The 20,926-nt window shown below is 40.8% G+C and overlaps 1 protein-coding gene across 1 annotated transcript; it reads right to left on the reverse strand.

Moving 5' to 3' along the window:
• Window positions 1-1,275: 1,275 nt before the first annotated feature.
• MPHOSPH10 (M-phase phosphoprotein 10) lies at window positions 1,276-20,899 on the reverse strand. The gene is made up of 11 exons (XM_054475434.2): window positions 20,471-20,899; window positions 17,645-18,326; window positions 17,113-17,270; window positions 16,423-16,594; window positions 12,716-12,857; window positions 11,492-11,559; window positions 9,997-10,134; window positions 6,816-6,926; window positions 3,270-3,377; window positions 1,923-2,153; window positions 1,276-1,510 (listed from the first exon to the last, which is right to left on the reverse strand). Exons 1-11 carry the CDS (start codon window positions 20,557-20,559, stop codon window positions 1,361-1,363), a joined length of 2,049 nt encoding a protein of 682 aa, XP_054331409.1. The 5' UTR covers window positions 20,560-20,899; the 3' UTR covers window positions 1,276-1,360.
• Window positions 20,900-20,926: the final 27 nt, after the last annotated feature.

Raw genomic sequence — 20,926 nt, forward strand, 5'->3', positions numbered from 1 at the left:
TTAAGATTTTGGGAGCTATTGGGATGGAATTAATGTGTTCATTTAAGAATGTGAACTTGAGAAGCCAAGCGTGGAATGCTATGCTATGATCTGAATGTGTCCTTCAAAATTCCTGTGTAGAAACTTAATGGCCAATGAGATATTAAAAGGTAGGACCTTTAGATGATTAAGTCTTGAAGGCAGACCCCTCATGGATGGGATCAGCATCCTTATAAAAGGACTCACGGAGTGAGCTTGATGGCTTTTTGTCCTTCCACCTTCTGCCAAGTGAGGACATAACAAGGCACCACCTTAAAGCTGAGCAGCTCTTACCACTCAACTTGCCAGCACCTTCATCTCAGACCGCCCAGCCTCCAGAACTGTAGGAAATGTTTCTATCGTTTATAAATGACCCAGTCTCAGGTATTTTGCTATAGCAGCACAGATGGACAAAAGCCAGCACTTAATTTAGCCCCAGCCTAGCTCTACCCTGCTGCAGCCAGCTTCTGCAGTAACAGGAATGCAGAGTGCAAACTTCCACAGGCTCTTCTTGACCACTGATTGACCCCTTGTAGATAAAAAAAACCAGAAGGGCTTTACCTGTTGCTTTGGTGGAATCTTAGTCCACATTCTCTACCCATCTGGACTAAGGCTTACTGCATTTCCATCAAATCAGTATGAGAGCCTATCAGACAAAAGGCATTTTTCCCTGGATGGGGAGGTTGAAACAATGAGCACCTGGTGGTCACAGAACATTCTGCAGACTGCAGTTTACATTCCTGGCTGTATTGAGCTTCTATTGCTTCTAGATTCACTTCTCCCTCATACCTGTCCTCTGCAGCTGATTGTGGATAGTGCTCTACAGCCTACATTAAACCTTTGTTCAGATGACATGAGATCATTTCCCAAAGGGGAAGGAAGTAAGGCACAGGTATGAAAATGCTACTGTTTATGAAATGACAGGGCAATGGGAGAAGGAAATCAAGAGCCCAAAGAGTGAGGACCTCTGCTGTAGGCAGCTGCTTGTGAGGGGGTTGGCTGGCTCTGTTCTTTTCTCAGCCTGCAGGCCAGTGCTTGCTCACCAGCCCATGTGGACAAGCTGGCCTGGCCTTCACACAGGCCTGGGCCACGGCAAGAGCACAGCAGGATCAGCTCAGGCAGTGCCTCAACAGGAAGGACCTGGGGAGGAGCCAGGTCCTGCTTCACACCAGTGAAAACCGGAAGGGCTTTGCAAATGGTTAGGGGTTTGTCTTTTCACACTAGGGAACCCTCAAATATCTGTCATCGATGCAAAGAAAGGTTCTCAAGAATTTTATTATAAAACAGAACAATGACACAATATAAGCTTACACATCAATATTTACATTATATTCAAAATATATTACAGCTTTAATTTATGAACAGAAATATCCTGTCTTTTCTTCTTTTTCTTTTCTGTTTTCTTTGCATCATTGATTTGCATTTTTACTTGATCTTGTAATTTAGAAAAGAATGCTTGAGAGGACTTTAAGGCCTTGTCTTTACCTTCATCCTGCAATTAAAAACACCACATGCTCATGCTGTAAAATGTACTTATAAGTGAAAAAAGCCAGAAATAGTACATCACCATTACAACAATGTATACAACCATAAATATGAAAAAGGACTAGAATTACAGAAAACTGAATCAGTTAGCATAGAGGTATTCTATACTTCTACAATGTTCTTATAATCTAAGAGAGAAAGGAGTGGAAGAGAAGCTGCTGCCAGGACCCAGGTTATTGTGAGGACCCTACATGAAAAACTCCAGAACATTAAAGGTTGCAATTCCAGCCAGTCAGCATCATGCATCTCCATCCCGCAGGTGGGCTGTCGGCTGGCTCGGACATTCCAGTCACCCAGCACTTGCTATCCACTTCCCCCACAAAGGTCCCCTTGAGCAGTTTTCTTTCCCTTGTCCTTACCTTTATAAAGGAAGCTTTGCCAGTTTTGGTCAGCTGTTTTAACTTCTCCGAAGCTACTGCTTTGCTGTATTTCCCTGCTTGATCTACACTGCTCTTTTCAAGCAGTTTTCTCCGCTTCTCCTTCTCTTTTATTTTCATACGCTTTTGATATTTCTTTTTCCTTCGCTCTCGTTTCTTGTCTGTAGCTGTTTTTTCAGCAGCTGTTTTTATATCTCCAGCTTTATTTTTCTCCTATTAAAAAAATAACCACCAACATATTCGTTCATCAAGTTTAACAACTAGGAAACTGGAATGGAAGAAACTGCAGGGTAGCCAGCAAGCAGGCTGTGCATCTGTGGCCAAATGCACGAAGATGCAGAGCAATCCCTACCTGCATTCCAATGAGCGTTGGTAACTCAGCTCTTTAAAATCTGAAATGCATTCTTTGACAGGCACAGACTCTTATAGTGACGGTTCAGTTCCCAAACTAATTCACAAGAAGGCAACATGGAGAGTTGGGTTCTCAACCTAACAGCACAAGAGGAGCCAGCCCTCCACAGCATTTAGATTCCAAAGGGCTTCAGGGACATGCCAGAGGCAGCCTCAGCTCTGTGCTGCTAATGACAGCAACGGGGCTGAGGCCAGAGGGCAGAGACCAAGGAACAGAGAAAGGGAAGGGAAACATCTCTCTAGTGAGGATCAATTCTATCTCTTTACTCCTCAGCTGCCAGCCTATCCTGCCAGGGCTGTCACCTGCACTGAGGTGGCAGAGGCTCAGACAGAAGGGGTGAGTGTAGGTGTAGCAAATCAAGTGAGGAGGGAAAAAGAAGGCCCTGCTGCTAAGCCAGCCAGGAAGATGAGGACCTGGCAGAAACCATTATTACTGTGTAAGGCATAAGCTTCAATGTTCACATGGCAGGGATTGCTGCATTTGATATATCCAACCTCTTCTGATAACCAAATGCTCGATTCTGGATTCAGATTCCATTACTAATTAGCACTACATGAATAAAATAAGGGGGAAATGCTGATACTAAACTATTGCTAGTATATATGCAATGCAAGCAATTTGTTTTAAACTTAACATCACTGCTAGTATTCGGATTGGATTATAACAAGATATTGATACTAGCTATCTTAAAACTGCTCTTACAGTAACTCTCAAACCTGCACCTCATAATAAAGCCAGAATATAGGAGACTGGTATTTGAGTATTATAACATTACTAGTTTGCTTATACTTAGAAACTGCTGAGATACACTGGAATAAGAACTACAAGTGCAAGGCAAATAACGTTAAATAAATGGAGTCTGGCTATGATGAACTAACTAGCAACAGACATTGAAGGTGTCAACATTGGCTTCTTACCTTGATCTCCTCTGGGGCCAGGAGGGCTGCATCACTAACACTCACTGGGGCTACTTCCTCCATGGTTATGGCTGGCAGATTTGACACAACTTTAATCTCTGGTACAGGCTAGAAAAGAGATAATACATTCAATGGGAAGCCAGAAGGGACTCTAACACAAAACGTGTGAACTGTGAACCTATCAAAGTATAATATATAAAATACTTTATGGAGATTGTCTTTCTTTCACTTGCTTGAAAGTCAGCAAACCTAATGGAGACTATTTAAAATGTCAGATATGGTGACAGCCAAAGTCCTAAGTGGACTGGCATGACGGCAGTGCTGAGGGGCGGCACTGCTTCAGGATCCCAGAGACCTGGGTATTTCAGGGTTTTTTGTCTCAAAACCATTCCAACGGCATGTATTTCTTTTTCTTTTGAGACGGAGTCTCGCTCTGTTGCCCAGGCTGGAGTGCATTAGCGTGATCTCAGCTCACTGCAAGCTCCCTCTCCTGGGTTCATGCCATTCTCCTGCCTCAGTCTCCCGAGTAGCTGGGACTACAGGCGCCCGCCACCACACCTGGCTAATTTTTTGTATTTTTAGTAGAGATGGGGTTTCACCCTGTTAGCCAGGATGATCTGGATCTCCTGACCTCATGATCTGCCCGCCTCGGCCTCCCAAAGTGCTGGGATTACAGGCATGAGCCACCACGCCCGGCGTATTTCTACATTTTTACATAACATTTCTGCCATCTTCAAACATCAGTTCTTCCATCTCTTCCTCAACTATTCCTATCTACCATGCATGAGGACATTCTCAAACAACCATTAATGCTGTTTGGTAAGATTTACTGATTTCTATTAATATTATCTTGACTTTGCTTACAGAAAAAAAAGCTAGCTCTAAGAAGTATATGGAAAAAGATGCAAGGAAAGATGTTTATGGGAACAAGAGTCAAAAATAGACTACTGATAAATTTCCTCATCTTTCAACTACTGAAAACATCTCTATAAACAAATATGAAATAATACTGAAAAACTAAAACAGTATCAAAATAAATCAAAGCTATCAATTACAAAAAAGGGGAAAGAATGCAATGTTAATTGAAGGACCATCTGCTTCAGATTTTTGTCTTTTTTTGAAAGAACTACCCAAGAAATTCAGTAATTAAAACAGGTTTCATACTGATCCTGCAACTAAAATGGTGACTATATATTGCAGTTACATTAGCATTCTTTCTTCCTTATCACCATCCTGTCCATGGAGTTATTTGCTCAAGGAAACTTCACAAAGAACAAAAACAAGCCATAAACACAATAGGATCCTGGATTCTAAGTGAGAGAAAAATGAGAGTGTGAAAGAAATCATTTCTTCCACTGGACCACTATTCAACTGTTATTAAAAACACTGTGTTCCATTCTAGCATTTAAAGAGAAATATGGAGAAAAAGAAGACAGTCCAAAAAGCCACAAAAGCCTGGGCACGGTGACTCACGCCTGTAATCCCAGCACTTTGGGAGGCTGAGGCGGGCAGATCATTTGAGGTCAGGAGTTTGAGACCAGCCTGGCTAACATGGTGAAACCCTGTCTCTACTAAAAATACAAAAAAATTAGCCAGCCCTGGTGGTGCATGCCTGTAGTCCCAGCTACTTGGGAGGCCGAGGCAGGAGAATCACTTAAACTTGGGAGGCAGAGGTTGCAGTGAGCCAAGATCATGCCACTGCACTCCAGCCTGGGCAATAGAGTGAGATTCTGTCTCAAAAAAAAAAAAAAAAGCCACAAAAAATAATGGCTGTGATTAGTAAATGGAGTCTACAGAGATGGTGTGAAATACCAACCTGAACATGAAAAAAGTAATATCAAGGGGAACCTACACTAGCAATTCTACATTTCTTAAGGGAAAAAAGAAAGGTGTTTCATTTGGGGCACATAGACACATATGCATTCACTTCTCCTTCACTTCCCAGTATTCCAAGGTATGTCTAAAGGCTTCCCTGTGTTAGATCCTAGCTAGTGCGAGGAACAGAGTGGAACAGTAGATGCATTTTGTGCTGCCTGAAGACAAGTAGAGAGCAATGAACAACCAGCGAATGACTGCAAATGTGCGATGCAGCTATGAGGAAAAGGAGCCAAGTGGTGAGACATGCAGCAAGGCGGGAAGGGGAGTCTACCCTAGGTAAGAAGCCAAGGAACATCTGCAAGGAGGGGAAGGCATCTAGCCTGGGCAATAAGAAGGAGCCAGCCATGCCAAAAAGGAAGTGCAGCCTACTGGGCCAGGGGAAGAGCACAGCGAGAAAGCGCAAGGGACTTGGCCTGCTGAAGGAATCAGAAGATCAGTGGGGTAGGGGTAGCAAGCCAAGGGAGACTAAAGGGGTGGGAAGAGCCAGATCACACAGGTAAGGCTCAGAAAGGTCCACGTCCTTCATCTCAGTAAGACCTGCTGGACAAGAGGAGTTGAGAAATTCCACTCACCTCTTCACCTGTTTATTTTACACAGACCATATTAGGGACTTCGGGAATCTAAAGATGGCTCCTGCCATCAAGAATTTACTTGCATGTAATTACAACTGGATTAAAAGCGTACATATATACCAAAAAAAAAAAAAAAAAAAAAAAAAAACCAGGTAAAAAAGCTTACTGTCTGAGAAGACAAAATATTTGCATGGGAATCACCTAGCCATCAACTAATAATAAAGGATCTTGGAGATTAGCTCTTCTGCACAGATGAAACGTAAAGCGATTGCCTATATCATAAAGCTAGTTAGGAGCAGAACTCAACTCAGGTTCTGACTTCTAGATTAGTCTTTAATTCATGACATTCCATTTCAGACAACAACACAGGCACCAAAGGGCAACAGGTGAACAAGTACCAAAGGATGGTACAAGCATGTTTTATGGGTTCACAGAAGCTGGTAAGCAGGAGATGAGGCTCCAAGGAATAGACAGGTAGAGCCAAGTCTGGGTGACAGACAGACAAGGGAGGAGCATTTGAGAGGGTTGGGCCTGGTGAGGGAACATCATGCAGAGACAGCTGGGCCCAGAGTTAGTTCTCACTCTCCCACCTCCTAAACCTTGGTTTTCTCCCCTGTGAAATGGAAACTATAGTACCTGCCTCAGTGTTGTGTGCATTAAGTGTTAGTGTATGTAAAGAAACTAATATGACACATAGCAGATGCTCCATAAATGCTGGTATAGATATCCATACGTCTCCAAACCCATTATACAATGAAAATGCAACAGAAGACTGAGAGGGTAGGGAAAAGAGGAGTCCCTGTGGCTATGGCTGAGGGTCTTTTAAAGTGTGAGGTAAGTTAAAATAGTAAGAGGCAGTACTAGCATGATGCCTGACTATGCTCAGCCCCAGCTGGCAGGGGCTCACTGAAGATCTGGGTAGAGCCAGAACTGTCATGGGACCAGAAGTGAGCTTTCCTCATGGAGACCCTGCCTGGAATTTACAGCAAACTACAAGTTTGTATCCTGAAACAAAATAAAGAGCTAGTCTCACAAAGGATCAAAGCTATGAAGGTCACCCTGCTCTAGCTACACACTGAACTGTTAACACACTTACCGGTTTAGGGATAAAGTGGAAGTTTGAGAGGGCATCCAATTTTAAGAAGAGGGAATCCATCATCTTCTGAATTTCTACATGCTCTGGATTTTCTTCTTCTGCTGTTTTTTGCTTAGGAAATAAGTTCAACAATGTCAAACTAAGCGACTTGATATATATCACAGGAGAAAACACTAAAGGTCAATGAGGGTATTTCCATCTTCTCATCACTAAAGCTTCAGCTACAAAGAAACATTCCAAAAGCAAAATTAAAAGCAGCAGTACCATGAGGGTTCCAGCACCTACCAGAGATGTGATGTGCATTTTAGGAGCTACAGTAACTATTACCTCTAATATTCAGAAATTAAAAATTTAATTACCTTGGTATTTACTTCTGTCAAAAACTAAGCTATTCCTCCTAAGATGGCTACAGTTTTTTTAAAAAGGAAAATAGCAAGTGATAACAAGTGTTGGCAAGGATGGAGAAACTGGAACCCTTGTGCATTGTTGATAGGTAGGAATGTAAAATGATGTGGCCACAGTGGCAACAAGCTTGGCAGGTCTTCAAAAAACTACATAGAGAATTACCATCTGACCCAGCAATGCCACTCCTAGGTGTACAACCAAGAGAATTAAAAACAGATACTCAAACAAATACATGTACATGGCACTATTAACAGTCAAAAGGTGGAAACAGCCTGAATGTCCACCAGTGGATAAGCAGATAAACTGTGGTACATACATACAATGGAATACTGTGCAACCATAAAAAAGAAATGAAGCACTGACAAGTGCCAGTCTTGAAAACACAACACTAACTGAAAGAGGTCAGAAATGGAAGGCCACATATGGTATGGTTCCATTTATATCAAATACTCAAAATAGGCCAATCCACAGAGATAGAATGCAGACTGGGGTTTGTCGGGGCTGGGGCAAGTTAAGGAAAAGGTAGCAACTGCTTAATGCATATGGGGCTTTATTGTGGGCTGATAAAAATGTTTGAGAACTAGAGAGAGCTAGTAGTTACATAACACTGTCCTAAATGCTCCCAATTTGTTCACTAAGTGGTTCATTTTATGTTATATAAATCTCACATCAATTAAAAAGAAAAAAAAAGGCCCAGCATGGTGGCTGGCTGGGTGCGGTGGCTCATGCTTGTAATCCCAGCACTTTGGGAGGCCGACGCAGGAGGATCACAAGGTCAGGAGATCGAGACCATTCTGGCTAACATAATGAAACCCTGTCTCTACTAAAATACAAAAAATTAGACGGGCTTGGTGGCATGCGCCTGTTACTCAGGAGGCTGAGGCAGGGGAATTGCTTGGACCCAGGAGGCAGAGGTTGCAGTGAGCTTAGATCGTACCACTGCACTCCAGCCTGGCAACCGAGCAAGACTCCATCTCAAAAAAAAAAAAAAAAAAGAAAAAAAAGAAGTAAAGTGTTAATATAGACTTCATAAAATTATCCAAATATCCATTTGGATGGTAGGGACTTTTTTGTTCTTTTATTTACATGTAATGTGTTAAAGATTTATTCTCACAAATCACATTGAAAAAATTGACAGCAATTTTAATTCTACTGAAGAGAAAAAGAAAATTTCATGCTTCTCTCTCTGTCCTCTTTGGCCCCAAATGCTTATTCTAAATGCCTAAGAGGGCTTTTTGTTTGTTATTAAGACATGAAAAAAAGAAACCCACCAGAACTAGGAAACGATAGGCTCTTTGTCTCCTGATCCTGATGACAGAAATGCATTCAGGTCTGTTTCCAAAGTCCATCATCCGCACCCACCTTCCAGCCATAGTCAGGCATCACGCTACTACTGCTTCTTACTATTTTAACTTACCTCATACTTTAAAAAATCCTAAACATGTCCTTTCACCTCATTCTAGGTAACAATATCTGTAAAATCAAATATATAGCTATATATTGGCTATACAGCATTTTTCTGAGCCACATTACATGCACAAATGTGAGTAAAGGCTCCTCCTACATGTGCTGTTTACCATCATTTCACTTCTAGAACTAGCCTAGCTACTAGAACTCCAAGTCCATCCTCAAAAACTTCTGAACTGGCTGTTGACTTCTAAGAGAGAAATGAAACTAACATTTAGAGCTGGCATAAGCTATTGCATTACATATCTAATTTTTAATTCTCATGGTCACCAAATACTTTCTGTATCTACTCAATCTCCTCAAAGATTCAAATGAAACTGTACACATCCTCCTTCAGCTACCACCTTGGATTGCAAGGCAGCCAGGAAGAATTTTAATTCAAATCTTTTCAGTTCTTCAATTTCACAGTGGCATCAGGGCAATTTGTTGTTGCTAACTGAGGGGCAGTCATTAACAAAATCTGGTGGGAATCGTAAATGGTTTTTGCAGAAGAAAAATGCCATCTGATCCCTAAGTACATATTAAGCACATTCCCAATAAATCAAATGTGAAGGAATAATTCAATTATTATATCAGCATATAATATTCCTAGGAATAGGACCTTGTCCTAGTATTTAACCAGAGATTTCTTTATTTCTTTTTTTTTTTAGATGGAGTCTCACTCTGTCGCCCAGGCTGGAGAGCAGTGGCGCGATCTGGGCTCACTGCAACCTCCACTTCCCTGGTTCAAGCAATTCCCCTGCCTCAGCCTCCCGAGTAACTAGGATTACAGGCACATGCCACCACGCCCGTCTAATTTTTTCGTATTTTTAGTAGAGACGGGGTTTCACCATGTTGGCCAGACAGGTCTCAAACTCCTGATCTCAAGCAATCTGCCCACCTCAGCCTCCCAAAGTGCTGGGATTACAGATGTGAGCCACCATACCCAGCCCAGAGATTTTAGTTAAGTGAAAGAAAAAACAGACCTAAAAATCAGAATGAATTCATAATCATGTAAAATATATCAGTTACTTCAAAATATCAATGAGAAATGGTTTTAAAGTTGTAGCACCACCATAATTGCTAGAAAGTTAATGAGTTGTAGAAGTATCACGTGACCAAAGCCTAATTGCAAAGCAACCCCCCTCAACCCCTCACATCCAGTGGGAATATTAGAACCCTTCTATTCCTAGCATGCTCTGTCTCATACTTACATGAGGTAGCCGAACAGCTCAAGATTTCTGTTTCACGATTTCAACAGTCACAAAAAGCCTAGTTCTCTACTTCTATTTCTTTAATAATAATGGCTTTGCCTTACAGGCTTCCTCACCTGGTTGAGTTTGATGTACTCCTGTTCATAAATTTCAGCAAGGCTCAATTTACTCTTCTCATGGTCTAAGGTTAAACGCTTTTTATATTCATATGCATCCTCTTTAGGTTTTTCTTTACGTACTACATCATCCCAAGCCTGAAACATAAAGTGCAGGTAGAACATAACAAAACCTACAATTTATTTCTAGGTTCACTTAAGAATCTTCCTCTGGAATATTATTATAATAAATATGATCAATATATTAATATATTAACAGTAAATTATATCATTGTTATAATAAATATTTATTATTACTTATTATTACAGAGTAAGCAAATTATAGCAAAAAGAAAATTTTCAACTCCTGAAATAACTATTCAAGTCACAAAGAATAAACATTAGGAAAGCAAAGAAAGCATTACTCAAATATCTTTTTCTGATTTAAATGAGTCTTCCTATCTGGTTACCAACTTTAATTCCACATTTCCCCATCACAGTTTGTTTAAAAGTCAAGCCTTGAGTTAGTTTATCATGTTTCATTTCAAATTTTAAGATGTTCTGCACATGATACTCACCCTTCAAACCCTTTCTATTTTAGACCCACAAGTGTAGGCAAACATTATACACATGTTATAAAGCCATCTCTTACTGTACATGCCATATATCTAAGTTTTATTCTAAGTTTACAAAATCAGATCAATTCTTCAACAAAAATCACTAGGTTTTTAACATTTGAAAAAAATACACCATTGAGAAATGGTTTTAAAGTTGTAGTACTACCACAATGCTAGGGTTTGAATGTCCCCTCCAAAACTCATGTGGAAACTTAATCCCTGATGTGGCAACACTCAGATGTGGGGCCTTCTAGGACGTGACTGGATCACCAGGGTTTTGCCCTCATGAATGGCAGTTGCATTTATGGATTAATGGGTTATCATCAGTGGGGGAATGGTGGCTCTTAAGAAGAGCAAGAGACACCTGAGCCAGCATCTTAGCATGCTCAGCCCTTTCACCACGTGATGCCCTGCACCACCTTGGGACTCTGCAGAATCCCCACTGGTAAGAAGGCCCCTCCAACTTGGACTTCTCAGCCTCCATAACTGTATTCCTTTTAAGTTACCCAGTTTCAGATATTCTGTTATAAGTAACAGAAAAAAGACTAAGACATATATACTGAATAATTTGCCACACCAGATACTGTGCCTAAGCCAAGGGTTCTGGGTGCAACCATCACAGGTCAGCCACCAGCTTCACTGAGCACCGCCCAAAAGGTCAGCAAGACTCACGAGAAAGGATAATGGCTTCTTGCTCCTCTCAGGCACAATACTCGTCTTTCCTGGGTACTACTGAAGAGCAGTACCTCACACAACAAAAGCTGACTAGGTAGCCTAGATTTAAGGTTTGTGAACACTAAGTGAAAATAAAAAGCAATAGTCCTACTCTCAGAGTACTCTCACATTATTCTAAAAATTTCAGTGACATTTTGATTAAGTTAAATTTAATTCTTACTGACCTGATCTCTTATCCTCTGTTTAATGATATCTTCCAGTTGAAGGGTGGTTTCCTCTGTAATCACAGGTGCTAAAGGATATACAACGTTTATTCATTAGGTAGATATCCACTAGACCACTGATTCAGTGCAGTCCTTGGACCCACAGCATCAGCAACACGTAGGAACTTGTCAGAAATGCAAATTCCTGGGCCACCCCCATACTTCCTGAATCAGAAAGTGGGGAAGAGGGACAGCTATCTGTGCTTGAACAAGCCTTGTGATGCTCCCTCAAGTTTGAAAACCACAAAACTAGGATACATATGGTAGTAAGTGCTAATACTTTACCCAAGGTACCCAGGGACTCTTCCCCTCTTTTCCATTCTCTCTTCCATTGAAATAAAATGAAAACTCATTTTGATGTAATGGGTACAAGAAAGAAGTCAATGAGATGACCACGGTTTCAGGCTGAAATTCAAAATTTAATCAGTGGACCGTGACAGGATGCAAGCCTTCGAAACAGATTACTACAAGAAAGTTGATTACAAACTATACATTAGGTATCATTAGTGTATTGTTAAATTTTTTGGGTGGATTAATGGTATTGTGATTACATAGGAGAATGTCCTAGTTCTTAGAAGATATCTGCAAAAGTATTTAAAAGTGAAGTGCCATGAGATTGGCAACTTAATTAAAAAAAAAGGGCACATATACAATCTTACATATGCTAGGGAGAGAAAGCAAATATGACAAAATGGTAACTGGTGAATCCGATTGAATAGCATATAGGTGTTCACTATAGTATTTTTTCAACTCTTCTGTGTTTATAAGTTGTTTTTTTCTTTTTTGACAGAGTGTCGCTCTGTTGCCCAGGCTGGAGCACACCAGCACAAACTTGGCTCACTGCAACCTCCCCTTTCTGGTTTCAAGCGATTCTCCTGCCTCAGCCTCCCGAGTAGATGGGATTCTGTAATCCGCCACTATATCCGGCTGATTTTTGTATTTTTAGTAGAGACGGCGTTTCACCATGTTGGCCAGGCTGGTCTCAAACTCCTGACCTCAGGTGATCCGTCTGCCTTGGCCTCCCAAAGTGCTGGGATTACAGGTGTGAGCTACCATGCTAAGCCATGTGTTTACAAGTTTTTAAAATAAAAAGTTGAGGGAAAAGAAACATCACCCCAAATCTTTGTATGAAATGGAACCATGGAAAAAGCACAGACATGAAAACTACAGAAGAGGGCACCGTACCCATCCGGACAGCATGGTCAAAGTGTAGGGTCTCCTCCAGGAGGCTGTTCTCTGGCCTCTTCTGTGCTGTCACTTCCCCCTGAAGCTGCCACGGCTTTTTTTCTAACAACTCTTTTTCTAAAGATGCAATTTTTTCATTCATCTAAGAAAGAGATAAAATAATTAGTATACATTTAGAAAATAAAAATCTTCTATTTGTGTAAAAGCAAAAAATAATTTAAAAAGTGGGAAAGCAAGAAACGTACCATTCTACAATTCTGTTCTTGCCATCTTTTTATTCTGTCAATGACTTCCTATTTCTGCTGCCTATGGTGGGGTGAGCTGCAAACAATTTCTTTTCCTGATTAATTTAAAATGCCAAGTTTATAATATACTAAACTCCCCCAGAAGCTTTTGGGTTTGTTTCTGGGCTCTATTCTATTCAAGTGATCTATCTATTTGCAAGTCAAGTAATTCTTTGATTAGAATATTAGTATCTGATGGAGTCTGAACCTTTTGACTCCAAACTCAAATTCTTACTCTAACTTCTTTTTTTTAAATTCTTTTGAGGCAGAGACTCGCTCTGTCGCCTAGGCTGGAGTGCAGTGGTGTGATCTCAGCTCACTGCAACCTCCGTCTCCTGAGCAATTCTTCTGCCTCAGCCTCCCGAGTAGCTGGAATTACAGGCGTGTGCCACCACGCCCGGCTAATTTTTGTATTTTTTAGTAGAGACGGGGTTTCACCAAGTGCTGGGATTACAGGCGTGAGCCACCACACTTGGCCATTATCTCTAACTTCTAAAAGACAACAATGATGACTTCAGTGTATAAAATGCCAGCCTTTTCAGCTACCTTACAGAATTCTCTTGTTTTCCTAATATCAATTCAGTTTATCCATTCGGTTTCCTCTCCAAATACTAACACTTTCATTTTTCACTCCTAGTGGAATATAATACATCTGCAGTATTCCTAATCTTTTTTTTTTGAGACAGTCTCGCTCAGTTGCCTAGGCTGGAGAGCAGTTGCATGATCTCAGCTCACTGCAACCTCCACCTCCTAGGCTCAAGTAATCCTCTTACCTCAGACTCCCAAATAACTGGGACCACAGGCGCGTGCAACCACGCCTAATTTTTATATTTTTTGTAGAGACGAGGTCTTACCATGTTGCCCAGGCTGGTCTCGAACTCCTGAGCTCAAGCAATCCTCCTGCCTTGGTCTCCCAAAGTGCTGGGATTACAGGCGTGAGCCACCGCACCTGGCAGTTTTCCTCATCTCTTAACTTTATCTTTTGTAGTTACACTGGCCTATGCGTCTAAAAGAATGTTAATCAACAGTGGTAATTGTAATACTGGACATCTTGTCTTATTCCTGATCTTAAAGGGATGTTTCTAGAATTTCACGCATCATGCATGATAGCAGTTTTGGCTTAAATGTATTTATATTCCGCTATGAGTAAAAAAAAAAAATTAGAAATGAATATTGAATTTTATCAAATGTCTTTCTGACATATATGGAGGTGACTATATGTTTTTTCTCCTTAATGTCTTGCAGTCAGGAATCATACTAGATCTCCTAATACTGATTCAAGAGAATAAGGTTCATGCAGTTGTGTGGCATAATTTTTCCACTGTGCTGTAGGATTTTTGCATCACTGTTCATGAATGAGACTCTGTGCTCTGTGTGTGTGTGTGTGTGTGTGTGTGTGTGTGTGTGTGTGTGTGTGTGTGTGTGTGTGTGTGTGTGTGTGTGTGTGTGTGTGTGTGTGTGTGTGTCTGTTTTAATGCTACCTCTATGAGGTTTGGGTTTTCATGTCCTAACAGTTTCAAAAAAAAAAAAAGGTTGAAAGTTGTACTTTATTCTTTATATGTGGAAATTGAAATAATTATTTGTGATTTATTGAAACTTAACTTGAAGGTCTGATGTAATTTCACAATAAAACCAAACCTTTCTTTATTTGTTGGGGGAGGGCGGGAGGAGTGGGGTGGAGGGATACTAACTCATTGATATTTTATAATGGTGCTTTTTTTCCCTTAGAATTTCTCTATCTTCTGGGGACAATCTGACATCCACGGATTTAATTCAGATTCTTAGATTTTAAAAACAATTCTTTTGATATTCTTGGTATCTTTTATTATCTGCCTATTCTCTTTTTTTATTTTTTTATTTTTTCAGACAGTCTCTAGCTCTGTTGCCCAGGCTAGAGTGCTGTGGTGCAATCATAGCTCACTGCAGCCTTGAACTCCTGGACTCAAGAGATCCTCCCCCATCAGCCTCTCGAGTATCAAAGACTATAGGCGCACACTACCATTCCCAGCTAATTTTTTTAATTTTTAGTGGAGATGGGCTTTTGCCCTGTTGCCCAGGTTGCTCTCAAATTCCTGGGCTCCAAACAATCCTCCCTCCTCAGCCTCCCAAAGTACAGGTGTGAGCCACTGTGCCTGGCCCTATTCTCATTTTTATTGTGATAAAAATTTTAAGGTAAACAAATGATAGAGCCAAATTATTAGAGCCAGACTACATCTACAAAAATTTAATGAAATTTCACTTGTCTGAAATCATGACACAAAGAAACAATTTTTACCAACTTTGGAAGATATGTTTGTGATGGTATAAATTAAAATTCTGGCTATTTGGCACTCACAAAAATCTGCGGAGCACCTTAAAGACATTTGGGCGCGGTGGCGGGCGCCTGTAATCCCAACTACTCAGGAGGCTGAGGCAGGAAAATTGATTGAACCTGGGAGGTGGAAGCTGCAGTGAGCTAAGATCACGCCACTGCACTCTAGCCTGGGTGACAAGAGTGAAACTCCGTCCCCCCCCAAAAAAAAGAAAAAAAAAAAGACATATGCGGAATCCTCCAAAACAGTCAAAACAGTTAAGATGCTCACAGGACAGCTTTATCAGGAGACACATGCTATACATATAAAGACATTAGGGACAGAGAAAAAAACAACTATCTTTAAAAATTTTTTTATTTTTGAGACAGAGTTGCACTCTGTCGCCCAGGCTGGAGTCCAGTGACACCATCTCAGCTCACTGCAACCTCCGCCTCTTGGGTTCAAGGGATTCTCCTGCCTCGCCTCCCGATTAGCTGGGATTACAGGTGCCCGCCACCACACCTGGCTATTTTTTTTTTTAGTAGAGATGGGGTTTTACCATGTTAGCCAGGCTGGTCTCGAACTCCTGACCTGAAGTGATCCACCTGCCTCAGCCCCCCAAAGTGCTGGGATTACAGGGATGAGCTACCACGCCCAGCAGAAGCAACTATTTTACTCACAGGCCCCAAACTGAAATGCAGGCACTGACTTTTGCACATCAGATGCTTTCCATATGGCAAGACTTTTGGTTTTTTGTTTGTTTTAAGACAAAGTCTTGCTCTGCCGCCCAGGCTAGAGAGCAGTGATGCAATCATAGCTCACCGCAGCATCAACCTCCTAGGCTCAAGTGATCCTCCCGCCTCAGACACCAGAGTAGCTGGACTACAGGCACACATCACCATGCCCAGCTAATTTTTGTATTTTTGGTAGAGACAAGGTCTCACTATGTTGCCTAGTCTGGTTCTGAACACCAGAGCTCAAGTGATCCTCTTGCTTCGGACTACCAAAGTGTTAGGATTACAGGTGTGAGCCACTGCACCTGGCCAAGATATTTGTTTTCAAAGGATGGTTAATAGTTTTCAAAGGATGGTTAATATCAAGTATATTAAAAATTCCTTAAATTACTAATTACCTTTTCCTGTCTTTTTTCAAAGGAGGATTTAACTTCATCAGAATTTTTCTTTACATTTAAAACACCTGTATCTTCAGTTTCCTCATCATCTGGTAAAGCAAAGGTCACTCTTTTCAAGCTTTCTTTATGTTGTTTATTGTCTTCATTTTCTTCAAGGTCATCATCTTCATCCCTACAATACCAAAACTCTTATAAAAAGAAATATACTACTTTCCATTAGAAAAACAAAAGGAAACAAATTTTCCCTTAATGAAGTTCTTCTTTTATATACCTAATGCAACCAAATACTCAGAACTTCCAAAATCATTGTTATTAAGGAACAAAAGGTATTATTTAGGTAAAACGCTATGTAAGAAACAGAACAAAAAGTGTCCAACATATAGAAAATACATTATTCATCAATCTATAATACAAATCTCTTATCTCACAAAAATAACAGGATTTTATTGACACAAAACCAAATCAAAGTTCCTGGTAAGGAAGGTTTGATTGCTACTACCAGAGATATTTTTCTTCATTAAGTGATCTCTAATGTCCCTTTACATTCAGAGACTTACCTCTGGCTATCTTGAGAATATCTGATATTAGAGAATCCAACTTCCTAAGACAAACACATTTGATAACTACGAGTACACATACATGATTGGGCAATTCCAGCTTACAATGTAAAGGATGGTTCAAAATACTCACGTTTCCGAAATACTTAGTTCTTCTGCTTCTTCTTCAGCAATTTCATCATCTTCTTTGTTTGAATCCAGCTCATCATCATGAACACTTGTTATGTCTTCATCACTTTCAACTGGATCAAAAAAATCTTTGTATTTCAGATTTCTGGAACTTTTACCTGACTAAAATAAAAAGATTTTATAAACTATTAATTAGGGATAGAAAAATATATTAACACATGCATATAGATTTGCATGTATATTGTATGTATATATTACTTTCTGACTTAATAACACTACAAGCTAATAACTAATAACTAAACTAATAACTAAATAATTATTAGGTGAAAATGGCAACTAATAACACTACCAGAAAACTATAAAACCAACTGGAACATAAATTGAATGGAAGTACAGATTCATTTATAACTGATAAGATAGAGCACAATATTTCTTATCACTAAATCTTCTAACTACAATTAAATCTCTCCTAGAAAAACAGAAGAAAAGCTAATTTGAGGAGGAGGAAAGTGCTCTCTCCTCTCTCAAAACTTTACCTTAAGTTTTTTACTTCCAAACAGTCCCCCTTCATCTTCATCAGAATCAATATCTTCAAAAAAATCAATATCTTCCTCCTCATCATCATTATCATCTTTTCGTTCCTCTTCTTTTTCTATGTTTTCTAAATAGGCCTCCATTTCGGAGAGTTTGAAGAATTTATCATCTACTATGGACTTTTCTCTTGGTTTTCCATGTCCTTTGTTTTGCACCTTGCTCTGCTGTTCCAATTTGCTGATATCAAAGTCAAGGTCAGAATCCTCATCATTGAAAACGGGGCTTTTCCTCAGATCAGATTTGCTTGAGTTTTCAGCTCTCTCACCCCCTTCAGGATCATCATCACCCATGTCTGACACTTCCTTCTCCTCCTCTAAATCTTCTAGGTCCTCCCCATAATTAGCCTCTATCTCTGAACCATCCTCTTCACGTTCCTGTTCTTCACTCTCTGGGAGAAGACTGATATCTTCATCATTAATTGTTTCACTAACTGCATTCTGAAAATATTGTAAAATTGGTTCATTTTGCAATTCCAGTTGTTGCCAAATCTGCTCATCATCAAAATTTGCTATCACAAGTTTTTGCAAGGGGCTTCCATGGATTCTACCATTCTCTAATATTTTATTAAAGTCATAAAGCACTTTTGTTAAAGAAGTGAACTTTGATGCCAATCCCTCTTGAATCCTATTGGAAGGAATTAAGTGAGATTTAGAATTATAGGTAATAATTTCACAGCACTCTTAATAAAAATAAAAAAACCCAACTCTTTTGTAAAATAAAATTTGAATGAAGTGTAAGTATAGATTCTGGCCCCCAACAACATATAAGCTGATGAGCTACACTGATATATAAAACCTGTCAACCAAGTATCTGTGAATCGGCTGTATAGATTTTAGGCAGGAAAACCATTACAAATCTATTTGCTTGGAGATATACAGTGAATTAACCTTAAATTATCAATTCTGCTACATTATATACCACTCCATTCATTCATTCACTTATTCCTTCAATGATCAACATTTGCTTTGGCTACAGTGGTCAAGGAAAACCTCTCTTAGATGTCACATCTGAGAGGAAACCTACAGATAAGGAGATAGTCTTATAAAGATTGGGAAACATGTATTGCAGGCAGAAGAAATCCTCTAAGATGCAAATCCTCTAGAGGTGAGCCTGAGGAACAAAAAGGTGAGCATGGCTAGAGTGTGAAGAAGGCAGAGGGTGAAGCTGGAGAGACTGATGGGAGCCAAATTATGCATGGTTCAGGAGTAAGAATTTGTCATTTAAAGTGTAAAGAGAAAACATTTTAGGCAGAGGGATGAAATGATGATTTACACGAAGGAAGAAGAAAGCGAGGAGGGAGGAGGAGGAAAGTACAGTGATTAGAAGGTAGAAGGTTGATGCAGCATTCCAGCCAAAGGATAATGGTGATTTAGACTGGAGTTAGAGCAGTGAATATGCTGAGTATAGTTTGGAGGTAGAACTGACAGGATTGCTAAAGAATTACATATAGAATAGAGAAAAATGAAGACATTAAAGTAGCAGCCTAGTTTTATATTTGAGTAACTGAAAAGACAGAAGTGCCATTTACTGAAATAGGGAAGGCTTGCGTGGTGGTGTCAGGCCTCTGAGCCGAAGCTCAGCCACTGTAACCCCTGTGACCTGCACATATATGTCCAGATGGCCTGCAGGAGCCAAGAAGTCTGGGGCAGCCGAAAAACCACAAAAGAAATAAAACAGCCAGTTCCTGCCTTAACTGATTAACCATTACAACATTCCTCCACTGTGACTTTTCCCTGCCCTACCTTAACTGATCAATCGACCTTGTGACATTCTTCTTCCGGACAATAAATCTTATGATCTCCCCACCATGTACCTTGTGAACCCCTCCTCTGCTAACAATAGATAACCACCTTTTACTGTAATTTTCCATTACCTACCCAACTCCTATAAAGCAACCCCTTCCCCATCACAATTCGCTGACTCTCTTTTCAGACTCAGCCCACTTGCACCCAAGTGAATAAACAGCCTTGTTGCTCACACAAAGCCTGTTTTAGTGGTCTCTTCACACGGACGCGCTTGACAGGTGGAGCATGGGAAAAGGACTTCACGGGATGGCAGAGTATAGGTGGGTAGAAACAAGAATTCTATTAAACAGAAACAACAGCTCTATTTTGGACGCAGTGAATTTGAGATGCTTGACAGTACCAAAATTTTAAAAATCGTTAAAAGTTGTACAGTGCGGATATCCCACTTGTGTGCTACGGAATTCAGACTAAGCTCAGTCTGTAGTTGCTGTGAGCTGGGAACTCAGGGAGAGGTTGGGTTTGAAACATAAATGAGTAATAATTTCATAGATCACATTTTAAATTCTTCAACAAAATACATATAAAACGCTTGTGTTGGGAAGAGACATGGAAGTTCTATTTCTCAAGAAGCTTAGTCATGGGGGGTGGACAGACAAGTGACAAGTTCGTACTTTCAATTAAGTATGCTAAGCGCTAAGTGCTTTGGGAGCACATAGGAGGAAGGAGCAACCAACAGTCTGTGTGTAGAGAGACGGGGGAGTAAGAAGCCCAAGGGAAGCTTCTAGGCGTTAATAATTGAGGTTAGAGTGATTTCAATAACACTCAACTGAGAGATCCATCTATACAAATTTTAACAGTTTTTAAAATTTTGATAGCCTAGGAAAGCACAAACTCTGAAATTTGGGGAAAAGCGATTTTACGTTTCCCCTTACCTTCCCCCAGCTCCACAATTTGCCGGAGGCTTGCAACCCGCGTCCACGTGAGACCCCGGTCGCACCCCGAGCCCGGGATCTGCGCACTTACGTGAGGAAGCACTCGGGCCGACCCGTGGCTTTGCCGACTTCCGTCAGACACCGCTCCAGGGTCCGTCGACGCCAGACCTGCGGCGCCATGGCTGTCAGCAACTCCCGACACAATGCAGCATGCAAGGGAAGGGAGCCGCCCGGAAACCGCGTGCAAAGATGCGCCCAGCGCAACTTGGATTTCAGAGCCGAAAGTTCCGCGGCGCACAGGTTCCGGACTCGCCCTCAGCCTGAGCCAATGGCAGCGCGAGCGCTTTCGCAGGGGGGTGGGAAACAAAAATCTCCATGGTCAGCCCAAACGCCTTTCGACTGTCTCCAAACTTCGTTTTGTATTTTTCAGGGGCCCACAGAGGGTGACCCGTCCTGGCCTTACGTTTCTGTTTTAGCTAAAGTAGGCGCGTTGTAGCAGGAAAGCAGCGACCTTCGCCACGCCCCTGACCTGTCTGTCCCCGCCCCC

The sequence above is a fragment of the Pongo pygmaeus genome, chromosome 12 (assembly GCF_028885625.2).
Source record: "Pongo pygmaeus isolate AG05252 chromosome 12, NHGRI_mPonPyg2-v2.0_pri, whole genome shotgun sequence".
NCBI lineage: Eukaryota > Metazoa > Chordata > Mammalia > Primates > Hominidae > Pongo > Pongo pygmaeus.

Excerpts from the sequence above, each read along its gene's own strand:
- MPHOSPH10 (XM_054475434.2), bottom strand. The coding sequence starts at position 20,559 with ATGGCGCCGCAGGTCTGGCGTCGACGGACCCTGGAGCGGTGTCTGACG. Across the intron at positions 10,135-11,491 it reads AACAGAGGATAAGAGATCAG|GCTTGGGATGATGTAGTACG; the intron begins GTCAGTAAGAAT and ends TTTATGTTTCAG. Across the intron at positions 1,511-1,922 it reads GCAAAGCTTCCTTTATAAAG|GATGAAGGTAAAGACAAGGC; the intron begins GTAAGGACAAGG and ends TTTTAATTGCAG.